The sequence below is a fragment of the Oncorhynchus keta genome, chromosome 3, assembly GCF_023373465.1.
Source record: "Oncorhynchus keta strain PuntledgeMale-10-30-2019 chromosome 3, Oket_V2, whole genome shotgun sequence".
In the NCBI taxonomy this organism is placed as follows: Eukaryota; Metazoa; Chordata; class Actinopteri; order Salmoniformes; family Salmonidae; genus Oncorhynchus; species Oncorhynchus keta.
The window spans coordinates 19,982,561-19,998,090 of record NC_068423.1 but is presented as its reverse complement, the minus strand read 5'-3'; the positions used below and the strand labels follow the sequence as shown (position 1 = coordinate 19,998,090).

Here is a 15,530-nt window from a genome sequence, read left to right as displayed (position 1 = left end):
TGTTTTAATTCCACACAAAATATTTGCTTTGGTTAGTTCTCAATGTTGAGCTGTCCCATCTGGGGTGCCATTTTTTATGTAACGGTTTTGACTTGAGGTTATTATTTATAGGGGTGCCAGGTAGGTTGTGCCTACCAGAGAAAACATTGGTTTCTCCTTTTAGTTTGGGTGGAAATGAGTCCCATCTGGTCCGTCAAGTCTACACCAATACAAAGGACGTATGTAAAAGTCAGGATGGAAATAAACTTTTCATAAACCCTTAAAACATTGAAAAGAACTTCAAAAACAACTATATTCTGTTGCGTGGGTTGTATTAGCAACAACAATGATTACACACACACATATAATAATATCACAATGAGTTCTGGTTCCTCCAGAAATGTCCTGTACCTCGGGCCTAAAAAGAGTCCTGCCCGGTAAAGGAGTTCAGTGAACTCAAGTGACTTTTGTCACGCGATGTTTGTCCGTTCATTCCGTGTAGCGTAAACCCAGTACTAAACATACAATCAATATAACAATTACTTTACCACAGAACTTTAAAGCGGATCAACTCTTAAGTAAGTCCTCAACTACCACTAACTACACAAATCACAGTATACATCACATCCAAACAAATGAAATACCGTATACAAAAAGGTGGTAGTCAGTCGGTCAGTCAGACAATCCAATCCGCCAATAGATCTCCAGCGGAGAAAGGCCACGAAGAACGGAGAGGTGTAGTCCAGGGACGCGATGAGTGGATCCGATCCTGGGTAAACTCTCTTAGGCTACAAAACACACGTTTAACGGTAACAAAACAAACGGAATAGAGAAGCTTCGGAACTGAGGGTTGAACACATCCTCATGCACGTCTCCATCACAACCCCACTTTCGCACAGCTGATGCTGGCTATTTAATTGGGAATTAAAGGGAAAGCGCCCTATTGCAAGGAGCTGCACTGAGACGGTTCAGAAAAATTCAGGGCCGTCACAGTGTATATGTGTGTAGTGTATATGTGTGTGGTGTATATGTGTGTAGTGTATATGTGTGTGATGTATATGTGTGTGGTGTATATGTGTGTAGTGTTTTTGTGTGTGGTGTATATGTGTGAGGTGTATATGTGTGTAGTGTATATGTGTGTAGTGTATATGTGTGTAGTGTATATGTGTGTGGTGTATATGTGTGTGGTGTATATGTGTGTAGTGTATATGTGTGTAGTGTATATGTGTGTAGTGTATATGTGTGTGGTGTATATGTGTGTAGTGTATATGTGTGTGGTGTATATGTGTGTAGTGTATATGTGTGAGGTGTATATGTGTGTGGTGTATATGTGTGTAGTGTATATGTGTGTGGTGTATATGTGTGTAGTGTATATGTGTGAGGTGTATATGTGTGTGGTGTATATGTGTGTGGTGTATATGTGTGAGGTGTATATGTGTGTAGTGTTTTTGTGTGTGGTGTATATGTGTGAGGTGTATATGTGTGTGGTGTATATGTGTGTAGTGTATATGTGTGTAGTGTATATGTGTGTGGTGTATATGTGTGTGGTGTATATGTGTGTAGTGTATATGTGTGAGGTGTATATGTGTGTGGTGTATATGTGTGTGGTGTATATGTGTGTAGTGTATATGTGTGAGGTGTATATGTGTGTGGTGTATATGTGTGTGGTGTATATGTGTGTGGTGTATATGTGTGTAGTGTATATGTGTGAGGTGTATATGTGTGTGATGTATATGTGTGTGGTGTATATGTGTGTGGTGTATATGTGTGTAGTGTATATGTGTGTAGTGTATATGTGTGTGGTGTATATGTGTGTGGTGTATATGTGTGTAGTGTATATGTGTGAGGTGTATATGTGTGTGGTGTATATGTGTGTAGTGTATATGTGTGAGGTGTATATGTGTGTAGTGTATATGTGTGTGATGTATATGTGTGTGGTGTATATGTGTGTAGTGTTTTTGTGTGTGGTGTATATGTGTGAGGTGTATATGTGTGTGGTGTATATGTGTGTGGTGTATATGTGTGTGGTGTATATGTGTGTGGTGTATATGTGTGTGGTGTATATGTGTGTGGTGTATATGTGTGTGGTGTATATGTGTGTGGTGTATATGTGTGTGGTGTATATGTGTGAGGTGTATATGTGTGTAGTGTTTTTGTGTGTGGTGTATATGTGTGAGGTGTATATGTGTGTGGTGTATATGTGTGTGGTGTATATGTGTGTAGTGTATATGTGTGTGGTGTATATGTGTGAGGTGTATATGTGTGTAGTGTATATGTGTGTAGTGTATATGTGTGTAGTGTATATGTGTGTAGTGTATATGTGTGTGGTGTATATGTGTGTGGTGTATATGTGTGTAGTGTATATGTGTGAGGTGTATATGTGTGTGGTGTATATGTGTGTGGTGTATATGTGTGTAGTGTATATGTGTGAGGTGTATATGTGTGTGATGTATATGTGTGTGGTGTATATGTGTGTGGTGTATATGTGTGTAGTGTATATGTGTGTAGTGTATATGTGTGTGGTGTATATGTGTGTGGTGTATATGTGTGTAGTGTATATGTGTGAGGTGTATATGTGTGTGGTGTATATGTGTGTAGTGTATATGTGTGAGGTGTATATGTGTGTAGTGTATATGTGTGTGATGTATATGTGTGTGGTGTATATGTGTGTAGTGTTTTTGTGTGTGGTGTATATGTGTGAGGTGTATATGTGTGAGGTGTATATGTGTGTGGTGTATATGTGTGTGGTGTATATGTGTGTGGTGTATATGTGTGTGGTGTATATGTGTGTGGTGTATATGTGTGTGGTGTATATGTGTGTGGTGTATATGTGTGTGGTGTATATGTGTGTGGTGTATATGTGTGTAGTGTATATGTGTGAGGTGTATATGTGTGTGGTGTTTTTGTGTGTGGTGTATATGTGTGAGGTGTATATGTGTGTAGTGTTTTTGTGTGTGGTGTATATGTGTGAGGTGTATATGTGTGAGGTGTATATGTGTGTAGTGTATATGTGTGTAGTGTATATGTGTGTAGTGTATATGTGTGTAGTGTATATGTGTGTAGTGTATATGCTACGTATGTGTTGTTAGCAGGACGAGTCATGTTTTATTACAAAACATACTTACAGCCAATACCTTTGTTTGAGAGTTAAAAAAAATATTTTAAAACCAAGACGACTAATCCTTGAGGGCTTTACTCAGTCAAAGCAGGTTTATGTTTCTGGTATAAGTCAATAATATTCTAAAATCATTTGAATATGCTTCTCTTTTTGGTTTCGTTCTCTATACATTACTTTGTTTGGTGGAGCCTCAGCTTGTATCCTTGACATTCCTACAGAAGGGTCTGAGTGTGGCTGTCTCCATCTGAATAAAAGTGTATTAGTTATCCCCCCAATATCGTCATCACTTCATTAAAAATACAACATATCTTTGTGACGTGGCTCTAATCCTCTTATCTGTTAATTAGCAATGTGTTGTCAGATATTGGGGCGATTCCATACAAGAATGTCCCAAAGATATTTAAGATGTTTTGGGACTGAAATCCATAGAAAGGATGTGTGGCATACTGTTGAACACTGTTTAGAGAAATAACTGAAATATGTGACTTAATATGTGACTTATGTGAATAGAGGAGGGGAGGGTGATACAGGAGGAGAAGGGAATAGAGGAGGGGAGGGTGATACAGGAGGAGAGGGGAATAGAGGAGGAGAGGGGAATAGACGAGGGGAGGGTGATACAGGAGGAGAAGGGAATAGAGGAGGGAGGGTGATACAGGAGGGGAGGGTGATACAGGAGGAGAGGGGAATAGAGGAGGGGAGGGTGATACAGGAGGAGAGGGGAATAGAGGAGGGGACGGTGATACAGGAGGAGAGGGGGATAAAGGAGGGGAGGGTGATACAGGAGGAGAAGGGAATAGAGGAGGAGAGGGGAATAGAGGAGGGGAGGGTGATACAGGAGGAGAGGGGAATAGAGGAGGGGAGGGTGATACAGGAGGAGAAGGGAATAGAGGAGGGGAATAGAAGAAGGGAGGGTGATACAGGAGGAGAGGGGAATAGAGGAGGGGAGGGGAATAGAGGAGGGGAGGGTGATACAGGAGGAGAGGGGAATAGAGGAGGAGAGGGGAATAGAGGAGGGGAGGGTGATACAGGAGGAGAAGGGAATAGAGGAGGGAGGGTGATACAGGAGGGGAGGGTGATACAGGAGGAGAGGGGAATAGAGGAGGGGAGGGTGATACAGGAGGAGAGGGGGATAGAGGAGGGGAGGGTGATACAGGAGGGAAGGGTGATACAGGAGGAGAGGGGAATAGAGGAGGAGAGGGGGATAGAGGAGGGGAGGGTGATACAGGAGGAGAGGGGAATAGAGGAGGGGAGGGTGATACAGGAGGAGAGGGGATAGAGGAGGGGAGGGTGATACAGGAGGAGAGGGGATAGAGGAGGGGAGGGTGATACAGGAGGAGAGGGTGATACAGGAGGAGAGGGTGATACAGGAGGAGAGGGGATACAGGAGGAGAGGGGAATAGAGGAGGGGACGGTGATACAGGAGGAGAGGGGGATAAAGGAGGGGAGGGTGATACAGGAGGAGAAGGGAATAGAGGAGGAGAGGGGAATAGAGGAGGGGAGGGTGATACAGGAGGAGAGGGGAATAGAGGAGGGGAGGGTGATACAGGAGGAGAAGGGAATAGAGGAGGGGAATAGAAGAAGGGAGGGTGATACAGGAGGAGAGGGGAATAGAGGAGGGGAGGGGAATAGAGGAGGGGAGGGTGATACAGGAGGAGAAGGGAATAGAGGAGGGAGGGTGATACAGGAGGGGAGGGTGATACAGGAGGAGAGGGGAATAGAGGAGGGGAGGGTGATACAGGAGGAGAGGGGAATAGAGGAGGGGACGGTGATACAGGAGGAGAGGGGGATAAAGGAGGGGAGGGTGATACAGGAGGAGAAGGGAATAGAGGAGGAGAGGGGAATAGAGGAGGGGAGGGTGATACAGGAGGAGAGGGGAATAGAGGAGGGAGGGTGATACAGGAGGGGAGGGTGATACAGGAGGAGAGGGGAATAGAGGAGGTGAGGGTGATACAGGAGGAGAGGGGAATAGAGGAGGGGACGGTGATACAGGAGGAGAGGGGGATAAAGGAGGGAGGGTGATACAGGAGGAGAAGGGAATAGAGGAGGAGAGGGGAATAGAGGAGGGAGGGTGATACAGGAGGAGAGGGGAATAGAGGAGGGAGGGTGATACAGGAGGAGAAGGGAATAGAGGAGGGGAATAGAAGAAGGAGGGTGATACAGGAGGAGAGGGGAATAGAGGAGGGGAGGGGAATAGAGGAGGGGAGGGTGATACAGGAGGAGAGGGGAATAGAGGAGGAGAGGGGAATAGAGGAGGGGAGGGTGATACAGGAGGAGAAGGGAATAGAGGAGGGGACGGTGATACAGGAGGAGAGGGGGATAAAGGAGGGGAGGGTGATACAGGAGGAGAAGGGAATAGAGGAGGAGAGGGGAATAGAGGAGGGGAGGGTGATACAGGAGGAGAGGGGAATAGAGGAGGGGAGGGTGATACAGGAGGAGAAGGGAATAGAGGAGGGGAATAGAAGAAGGGAGGGTGATACAGGAGGAGAGGGGAATAGAGGAGGGGAGGGGAATAGAGGAGGGGAGGGTGATACAGGAGGAGAGGGGAATAGAGGAGGAGAGGGGAATAGAGGAGGGGAGGGTGATACAGGAGGAGAAGGGAATAGAGGAGGGAGGGGGATACAGGAGGGGAGGGTGATACAGGAGGAGAGGGGAATATAGGAGGGGAGGGTGATACAGGAGGAGAGGGGGATAGAGGAGGGGAGGGTGATACAGGAGGGGAGGGTGATACAGGAGGAGAGGGGAATAGAGGAGGAGAGGGGGATAGAGGAGGGGAGGGTGATACAGGAGGAGAGGGGAATAGAGGAGGGGAGGGTGATACAGGAGGAGAGGGGATAGAGGAGGGGAGGGTGATACAGGAGGAGAGGGGATAGAGGAGGGGAGGGTGATACAGGAGGAGAGGGTGATACAGGAGGAGAGGGTGATACAGGAGGAGAGGGGATACAGGAGGAGAGGGGAATAGAGGAGGGGAGGGTGATACAGGAGGAGAAGGGAATAGAGGAGGGGAAGGGAATAGAGGATGGGAGGGTGATACAGGAGGAGAGGGGAATAGAGGAGGGGAGGGGAATAGAGGAGGGGAGGGTGATACAGGAGGAGAGGGGAATAGAGGAGGGGAGGGTGATACAGGAGGAGAGGGGAATAGAGGAGGGGATGGTGATAAAGGAGGAGAAGGGAATAGAGGGGAGGGTGATACAGGAGGAGAAGGGAATAGAGGAGGGGAGAGTGATACAGGAGGAGAGGGGAATAGAGGAGGGGAGGGTGATACAGGAGGAGAAGGGAATAGAGGAGGGGAGGGGAATAGAGGAGGGGAGGGTGATACAGGAGGAGAGGGGAATAGAGGAGGGGAGGGTGATACAGGAGGAGAGGGGAATAGAGGAGGGGGGGATACAGGAGGAGAGGGTGATACAGGAGGAGAGGGTGATACAGGAGGGGAGGGGGATACAGGAGGAGAGGGTGATACAGGAGGAGAGGGTGATACAGGAGGGGAGGGTGATACAGGAGGAGAGGGGAATAGCGGAGGGGAGGGGGATACAGGAGGAGAGGGTGATACAGGAGGAGAGGGTGATACAGGAGGAGAGGGGGATAGAGGAGGAGAGGGGGATAGAGGAGGGGTAGGATGATAGAGGAGGAGAGGGGAATAGAGGAGGAGAGAGGAATACAGGAGGAGAGGGTGATACAGGAGGAGAGGGTGATACAGGAGGAGAGGGGGATAGAGGAGGCGAGGGGGATAGAGGAGGGGAGGATGATACAGGAGGAGAGGGGAATAGAGGAGGAGAGAGGGATACAGGAGGAGAGGGGAATACAGGAGGAGAGGGGAATACAGGAGGAGAGGGTGATACAGGAGGAGAGGTGGATAGAGGAGGAGAGGGGAATAGAGGAGGAGAGGGGAATAGAGGGGGAGAGGGGAATAGAGGAGGGGAGGGTGATACAGGAGGAGAGGGGAATAGAGGAGGGGAAGGGAATAGAGGAGGGGAGAGTGATACAGGAGGAGAGGGGAATAGAGGAGGGGAGGGTGATACAGGAGGAGAGGGGAATAGAGGAGGGGAAGGGAATAGAGGAGGGGAGAGTGATACAGGAGGAGAGGGGAATAGAGGAGGGGGGTGATACAGGAGGAGAAGGGAATAGAGGAGGAGAGGGGAATAGAGGAGGGGAGGGTGATACAGGAGGAGAGGGGAATAGAGGAGGGGAGGGTGATACAGGAGGAGAGGGGAATAGAGGAGGGGATGGTGATACAGGAGGAGAGGGGAATAGAGGAGGGGAGGGTGATACAGGAGGAGAGGGGAATAGAGGAGGGGAGGGTGATACAGGAGGAGAGGGGAATAGAGGAGGGGAGGGTGATACAGGAGGAGAAGGGAATAGAGGAGGAGAGGGGAATAGAGGAGGGGAGGGTGATACAGGAGGAGAGGGGAATAGAGGAGGGGAGGGTGATACAGGAGGAGAGGGGAATAGAGGAGGGGAGGGTGATACAGGAGGAGAGGGGAATAGAGGAGGGGAGGGTGATACAGGAGGAGAAGGGAATAGAGGAGGGGAGGGGAATAGAGGAGGGGAGGGTGATACAGGAGGAGAGGGGAATAGAGGAGGGGAGGGTGATACAGGAGGAGAGGGGAATAGAGGAGGGGAGGGGGATACAGGAGGAGAGGGTGATACAGGAGGAGAGGGGGATAGAGGAGGAGAGGGGGATAGAGGAGGAGAGGGGAATAGAGGAGGAGAGGGGAATAGAGGAGGAGAGGGGGCTAGAGGAGGGGAGGATGATACAGGAGGAGAAGGGAATGGAGGAGGTGGGGGGATACAGGAGGAGAGGGGAATAGAGGAGGGGATGCGGTGATACAGGAGGAGAGGGGGATAGAGGAGGAGAGGGGAATAGAGGAGGGGAGGGGGCTAGAGGAGGGGAGGATGATACAGGAGGAGAAGGGAATGGAGGAGGTGGGGGGGATACAGGAGGAGAGGGGAATAGAGGAGGGGAGGGTGATACAGGAGGAGAGGGGAATAGAGGAGGGGATGGTGATACAGGAGGAGAGGGTGATACAGGAGGAGAGGGGGATAGAGGAGGAGAGGGGGATAGAGGAGGGGATGATGATAGAGGAGGAGAGGGGAATAGAGGAGGAGAGGGGAATACAGGAGGAGAGGGGGATACAGGAGGAGGGGAGGGTGATACAGGAGGAGAGGGGGATAGAGGAGGGGAGGGGAATAGAGGAGGGGAGGGTGATACAGGAGGAGAGGGGAATAGAGGAGGGGAGGGTGATACAGGAGGAGAGGGGAATAGAGGAGGGGAGGGGGATACAGGAGTAGAGGGGAATAGAGGAGGGGAGGGGGATACAGGAGGAGAGGGTGATACAGGAGGAGAGGGGGATAGAGGAGGATAGGGGGATAGAGGAGGGGATGGTGATAGAATAGGAGAGGGGAATAGAGGAGGAGAGGGGAATACAGGAGGAGAGGGGGATACAGGAGGAGAGGGTGATACAGGGGGAGAGGGGGATAGAGGAGGAGAGGGGGATAGAGGAGGGGAGGATGATACAGGGGGAGAAGGGAATGGAGGAGGTGAGGGGGATACAGGAGGAGAGGGGAATACAGGAGGAGAGGGTGATACAGGAGAGGGGGATAGAGGAGGAGAGGGGAATAGAGGAGGAGAGGGGAATAGAGGAGGAGAGGGGGATAGAGGAGGGGAGGATGATACAGGAGGAGAAGGGAATGGAGGAGGTGAGGGGGATACAGGAGGAGAGGGGAATACAGGAGGAGAGGGTGATACAGGAGGAGAGGGTGATACTGGAGGAGAGGGGGAGAATCTGAATTGGGCTTGAGTTTCTTCTTCTGTAAACCGAGGGAAAGTTTAAAAAGAGGACTCATTTTTGTATCTGTGCCATTATGGTGTCTGTGACAACATCTCCATTTTAAAGTTGTTTTATTTTGTGTTTGCAAAAAGCATTAAGTTACTATTGGTAATTCACCACCACCTACAATGGTGGAGTCCTGAAACAAATATTCTGTGTAATTCATTTTATTGTAGCCAGTAGGTGGCGGTGATATAGTTTAAAGACATTTACAAACCAGAGAGCTCAATTTGAAGAAGAAGACGATGCTCTGTTCTTTGGCTGATCACTCCCACCCAACCTATAGGAATCCCCGACCTAGATGACCACTTTAAAATGGTGGAAGGCCTCGATGGCAATGTCCACGCTGAAACTGGTTCTATCCATCTAGAACCCTCTCTCTACCTCTATGTTCCAGATTGAAGTCCAGATTCCTGATAACCACCCTGTTATGCTGCAGGTTCATATCAGTACTGACAGTAGAGGGCAGCATAACTGCATAACTCTAGCGTTATTTTGCTCTCTGTCTCTAGCTCTGTTTCTCTTTCTATCTCACACACACACACACAGGGTGTTTCCACACGTGTGTGGATGAACCATGTTACGGTGTGTTTTGGGGCAGGATCCTAGAAAATGGACCTATCACGCGTTGGGGTTGTAGGGGCCAGTCACAAGTGGATAGTGGAGGAAACGACTGCTGTCTACCATCAGACCAGTCGAACGGAGCGGACTAATATATTTAGTAGATTTGATTAAACTTTTATTTTCATTTATTGATTGGTGTGAGTGAAAACTGTTACGAAATCTGGAGCAGAAGAGCAGAGAGCACCATCTCTACACAGCATGACCCCGGAGAGAGAGAGGAGGAGGTAGGATTTCTAGCTTCACATCAGATCGTAATGCAGAAAACACATTTCATATCATAACTAAAAGAACTAAGAGAATCAGTTCACAAATGTAAATGTTTTTAAATGATACATTATCTTATTCATAGTGCATTTCACCTGCATATATTTGCTCGAGTAACTGCATTTGAGAATACACTCAGGTCCAAAATTACTGGCACCCTTGATAAAGACGAGCAGAAAATAAATCCCACTGTGTTTCCTTATTATTCAATCTTCAAGGAAACCTTTGACTCAGTCTTTCACGCCACAAGACAACCAGCCAGTCGACATGTGCCTAGTCAACACTTTTTAGGCATTAATGGGACTCCATAGAAAGCGGGTGTTGTGGTGTGCCTTAGATGTAGGGTATGAAGAGTACCCACCATGCACCCCACCACACACACTGTCATTATCATTGTGCTATTTCTCTCTATCTTTCTCTCCCTCTGTCTCTCTTCCTTAGGATAATGAGTTGTGAAGCAGCGAGGGCTAGGCGGAGAGCAGAGTCTCAGGTGTTGATTGACATGTCTCAACTCCTCCCCCTCCCTTCCTCCCTCCGCCCACAGCTAGACAAACCCTCCATCATACGACTAACCATCAGCTACCTACGCATACACACACTGCTCTCTGGTACACACGCACACACACACACACACACACACACACACGCACGCACGCACGCACGCACGCACGCACGCACGCACGCACGCACGCACGCACGCACGCACGCACACACACACACACACACACACACACACACACACACACACACACACACACACACACACACACACTCACTTTCTCTCTCACTCACAAACAGAAAAAATACACACACCCAGTCATGTTGTTTATGTCTCTTTATCCTAGGCTTTGCTGACCGACAGACGTGGGAGAGGAGGGACGAGGAGGGAGAGAGGGAAACGAGGGAGGAGGGAGAGAGGAAAATGAGGGAGAGGAGGGAGGAGGGAGCGAGAGAGAGGTGGGCGGAGGGAAATAAGGAGGCGGGAGACAGGGAAATCGGGGAGAGGAGGGAGGAGCGAAAGAAGGAGATGGGGGAGACAGATCTATACCTGAGGATTCTGGGTGGCTTTGTCGTCGTGGTAACGACAGAAGGAGACATGATCTACCTGTCAGATAACATCAGAGAATACATGGGTTTAACTCAGGTACTTACGCACACACACACACACACACACACACACACACACACACACACACACACACACACACACACACACACACACACACACACACACACACACACACACACACACACACACACACACACACATACACACATACACACACACACACAAACTGAGTGATTTATATATGAATGTTTTTCTCCAGGTGGAGTTGATGGGGCATAGCATATATGATTTCACACACCCCTCTGACCATAAGGAAATCAGAGACAACCTTGACCTCACTGCAGGTGTGTAAAAAGATGTAGGATCTTTATTTGATTACTCTTTTGTTGCTGATAATTTTCCTGCAGATGAAAAAACATTTATAAAGTTTGTAATTTCCATTTTAAAATGTCAGACTTAATTTGACCTAAAGAAAAATGTATCAACCCCTACAAATAATGGCCATTAATTAGAATCCACATAATAATACACACTTCCTGTTGATGAACAATTTGTATCCTTCTGTAGCAAACTGGCTCAAATTAAGATCATACATCTGTACATATACAGTACCAGTCAGAAGTTTGGACACACCTACTCATTCAAGTGCTTTTCTTAATTTTTTCAATTTTCTACATCATAGAATAATAGTGAAGACGTCAAAACTATGAAATAACACATATGGAGTCATGTAGTAACCAAAAAAGTCTGAAACAAATCTAAATATATTTTAGATTTTAGATTCTTCAAAGCAGCCACTCTTTCCCTTGATGACAACTTTGCACACTCTTGGCATTCTCTCAACCAGCTTTTTGAGGTAGTCACCTGGAATGCATTTTAATTAACAGGTGTGCCTTGCTACAAGTTCATTTGTGGAATTTCTTTCCTTCTTAATTAAATAAAGGTTAAATAAATAATAAAAAAGTGATCCGCATATATGGGAACTCCTTCAAGACTGTTGGAAAAGCATTCCAGGTGAAGCTGGTTGAGAGAATGCCAAGAGTGTGCAAAGCAGTCATGAAGGCAATGGGAGGCTACTTTGAAGAATCTAACATATCAATATATATTTTGGGTTACTACATGATTCTATATGTGTTATTTCATAGTTTTGGATTCTTCACTATTATTCTACAATGTAGAAAATTGTCTAGATAAAATAAAACCCTTGAATGAGTAGGTCTGTCCAAACCCTTGACTGGTACTGTATGTGTGTTAGTGGTGTGTTCTGCTTTTACTGACTAGGTATGGTATTTCCTTACAAAATAATTGATTCTGAAATGGTTGTGTGGTAGTTGTGAAATGGTTGTCTGAGAGTTGTGAAATAGTTGTGTGATGTTTTTGAGACAGTTGCGTGATAGTTGTGAAAGGGTTTTGTCATAGTTGTGAAATGGTTGTGTGATGGTTGTATTGTGTTTGTACTTCCAGGGCGGAGCAGGTGTGGAGGACTGAGAGACTTTCTGATGAGGATGAAGTGTACAGTGACTCACAGAGGGAGAACTGTCAACCTCAGATCAGCCGGCTGGAGGGTGAAGATTAACTTCAAATAAACCTTTAGTTACACTTTTCGTGCCAAATTGTCCCTGTCATCAGGATAGAGTTGACAAACAACATATTTTTGGTGACTAGAAAAAGGTGTATTTACCATTTGTAAATTCCAGTTAAATGTGTGTGTTTATGTGTGTGTGTGTGTGTGTGTGTGTGTGTGTGTGTGTGTGTGTGTGTGTGTGTGTGTGTGTGTGTGTGTGTGTGTGTGTGTGTGTGTGTGTGTGTGTGTGTGTGTGTGTGTGTATGTGTGTTTATGTGTGTGTGTGTTACTGTTGTTGTGTTAGGTGCTGCAGTGTCGAGGGTGTTTGAAGGTGTGTGTGTCAGGACCCTCTCTTACTTGTGTGCTCTTCACCTGCCAGCCCCTGTCCCTCACACACACACTCCTACACACACACACCTTCACCAGCCATCACAGCATGGACATGAGGTTCACTTACTGTGACCAAAGGTAACACACACACTCAGATTCGCACACAAACACACGCATGCACAAACATACAGATACATACGCACTCCCACAAACACACATAAAATATACACAAAACCATCATCTGTATGTGTGTGTGTGTGTGTGTTGTAGGGTGACTGGGTTGTTAAGTTATCGTCCAGAGGAGTTGCTGGGTGTCTCTATGTATGATCTGTGTCACACTCTGGACTTACACACTCTGACCAAAAGCCACCTGAACCGTGAGTACACACACACACACACACACACACACACACACACACACACACACACACACACACACACACACACACACACACACACACACACACACACACACACACACACACACACACACACACACACACACACACACACACACACACACACACACACACACACACTCGTATGTCCTGTATTAGAGGCACTAACAAGATGCACCCCCCCCCATCCAGTGTGTTCTAAGGGTCAGTCAGTGAGTGGGGTGTACAGGGTGTTGGTTAGAGGGGGAGGGTACATGTGGGCAGAGACTCACAGTGCTGTCATCTCCAAACCCCGCCCAACGCAGCCACACCCATCTAGACCCTCACCGCCACTCTTCGTCGCTTGTGTCACATACATACTCAGGTAGGAGGGGCCACAGAGTGTTCACGTTATGTATGCTGTAGCCATAGCATTGTAAAGAGTATTTTAGAGATAGCATTGTAGAGATAATATTTAAGAGATAGTATTGTAGAGATAATATTAAAGAGATAGCATTCCACAGATAATATTAAAGAAATATCATTGTAGAGATAATATTAGATATAACATTGTAGAGATAATATTAGATATAGCATTGTAGAGATAATATTAAAGTGATAGTATTGTAGAGATAATGTTTAAAGAGACAGCATTGTAGAGATAATATTAAAGTGATAGTATTGTAGGGATAATATTAAAGAGACAGCATTGTAGAGATAATGTTTAAAGAGATAGCATTGTAGAGATAATGTTTAAAGAGACAGCATTGTAGCTGTAGCATTGTTGCCACTATGTCACAACGTGTGATGTTGCTGAAAGCGTGTGTGTGTCTAAGGACAGCGTGTATGTGTGTGTGCATGTGTGTTTCAGTGGTGTTGAAGAGCCAACTCAGCTTCTGTCTCTGGGCCAGATGAACCGAGGGGAGTAACCTCTAGCCCCTCCCTGGACCTCTTTCAGGAAGGACATTTTTCATTCTATATAACAATTCTGCATTTTCTACATAAAATCTTAGCTTTATTTAGCATAGCTGTAGCTACATATTGTGAAACAGACACTGTGAAGATATTAATGTGATTAAGACTGTTTGCTAATAAATAATCACTGCAAAGGCAGTGTACAATGCTTTTGTTGCCTTTGGCCTGTGGTTTGTGATTGATAAACTGTTGAGCGAAGGTTGTAATCAAAGACACCGGAAGTCTTGGGTTTAGACTAACGTTATACAACAGGTTTCCCCTTCTCATATCATCACTCCCTCTCCCTGGCTTTTCTGAATTTGTGTTCAGGTGCTCGTCAGAGCTTCCTGTTTCCTAGTTGTGTTGTCGGGAAATGCGACTTTGTTTCGTTCATGTGTTTTTTGGTCGAAACAATTTTTCAACCAATGCGATTTTTGCTAGCTTGATAAGCTACATTAAACATATTGATAAGCTACATTAAACATATTGATAAGCTACATTATCCATATTGTAGTTGTCAAAAACGGATTTGTCATCATTATTTGGTTGAAAAGGTCAAAGGTCAGTGGTGAAACTTTGCAACTCTGGAAACAAGATTTTCGATTTAGAGGGTCGTTCAAGAGAAACTTCCCAGTTGGAACTTCTGATAACTCGGATATCATGTGAACGCAGCATACAACTAGGCTATACATCCTGTGAGGTTTTCGTCTGAGTCACATGACATATGGGGCGACATCACCTGACTGCACACAGAGACACACACACACACACACACACACACACACACACACACACACACACACACACACACACACACACACACACACACACACACACACACACACACACACACACACACACACACTGAGGCCAAGTGGAGGTCCATCTGAGATGTGAACAAACAGACAGACAGACACGAAACGAAACCACAACTTCCTGCAAAGAGACATTCAACTGGGGCGTTCTCGTGGGAACCTTTTCAACTCTTCACCTCTCAACCGTCCTACACCCACACACACACACACACACACACACACACACACACACACACACACACACACACACACACACACACACACACACACACACACACACACACACACACACACACACACACACACACACTGATGCATTACACACTCCCTCTACCTCCTATATTTCAGACCCATCCCTCTACAGAGACACCCCTGGTCTCAATCTACTATAGACACACCAAGTCTCAATAATCTACCATAGACACCCCTAGACTCAATAATCTACTATAGACACCCCTAGTCTCAATAATCTACTGTAGCGACCCCTTGTCTCAATAATCTATTGTGGCGTCTCTCTACAGAGACACCCCTCGTCTCAATCTACTATAGACACACCAAGTCTCAATAATCTACCATAGACACCCCTAGTCTCAATAATCTACTATAGACAC

General features: G+C 46.6%; 1 protein-coding gene across 1 annotated transcript; it reads left to right on the top strand.

Annotated features, from left to right (window-relative positions):
* Positions 1-9,252: 9,252 nt before the first annotated feature.
* LOC118373712 (endothelial PAS domain-containing protein 1-like) lies at positions 9,253-14,573 on the top strand. The gene is made up of 9 exons (XM_052492585.1): positions 9,253-9,770; positions 10,252-10,418; positions 10,656-10,954; positions 11,139-11,223; positions 12,344-12,444; positions 12,748-12,911; positions 13,044-13,150; positions 13,364-13,535; positions 14,022-14,573. The coding sequence occupies exons 1-9, from the start codon at positions 9,745-9,747 to the stop codon at positions 14,077-14,079; spliced, it is 1,179 nt and encodes a 392-aa protein (XP_052348545.1). The 5' UTR covers positions 9,253-9,744; the 3' UTR covers positions 14,080-14,573.
* Positions 14,574-15,530: the final 957 nt, after the last annotated feature.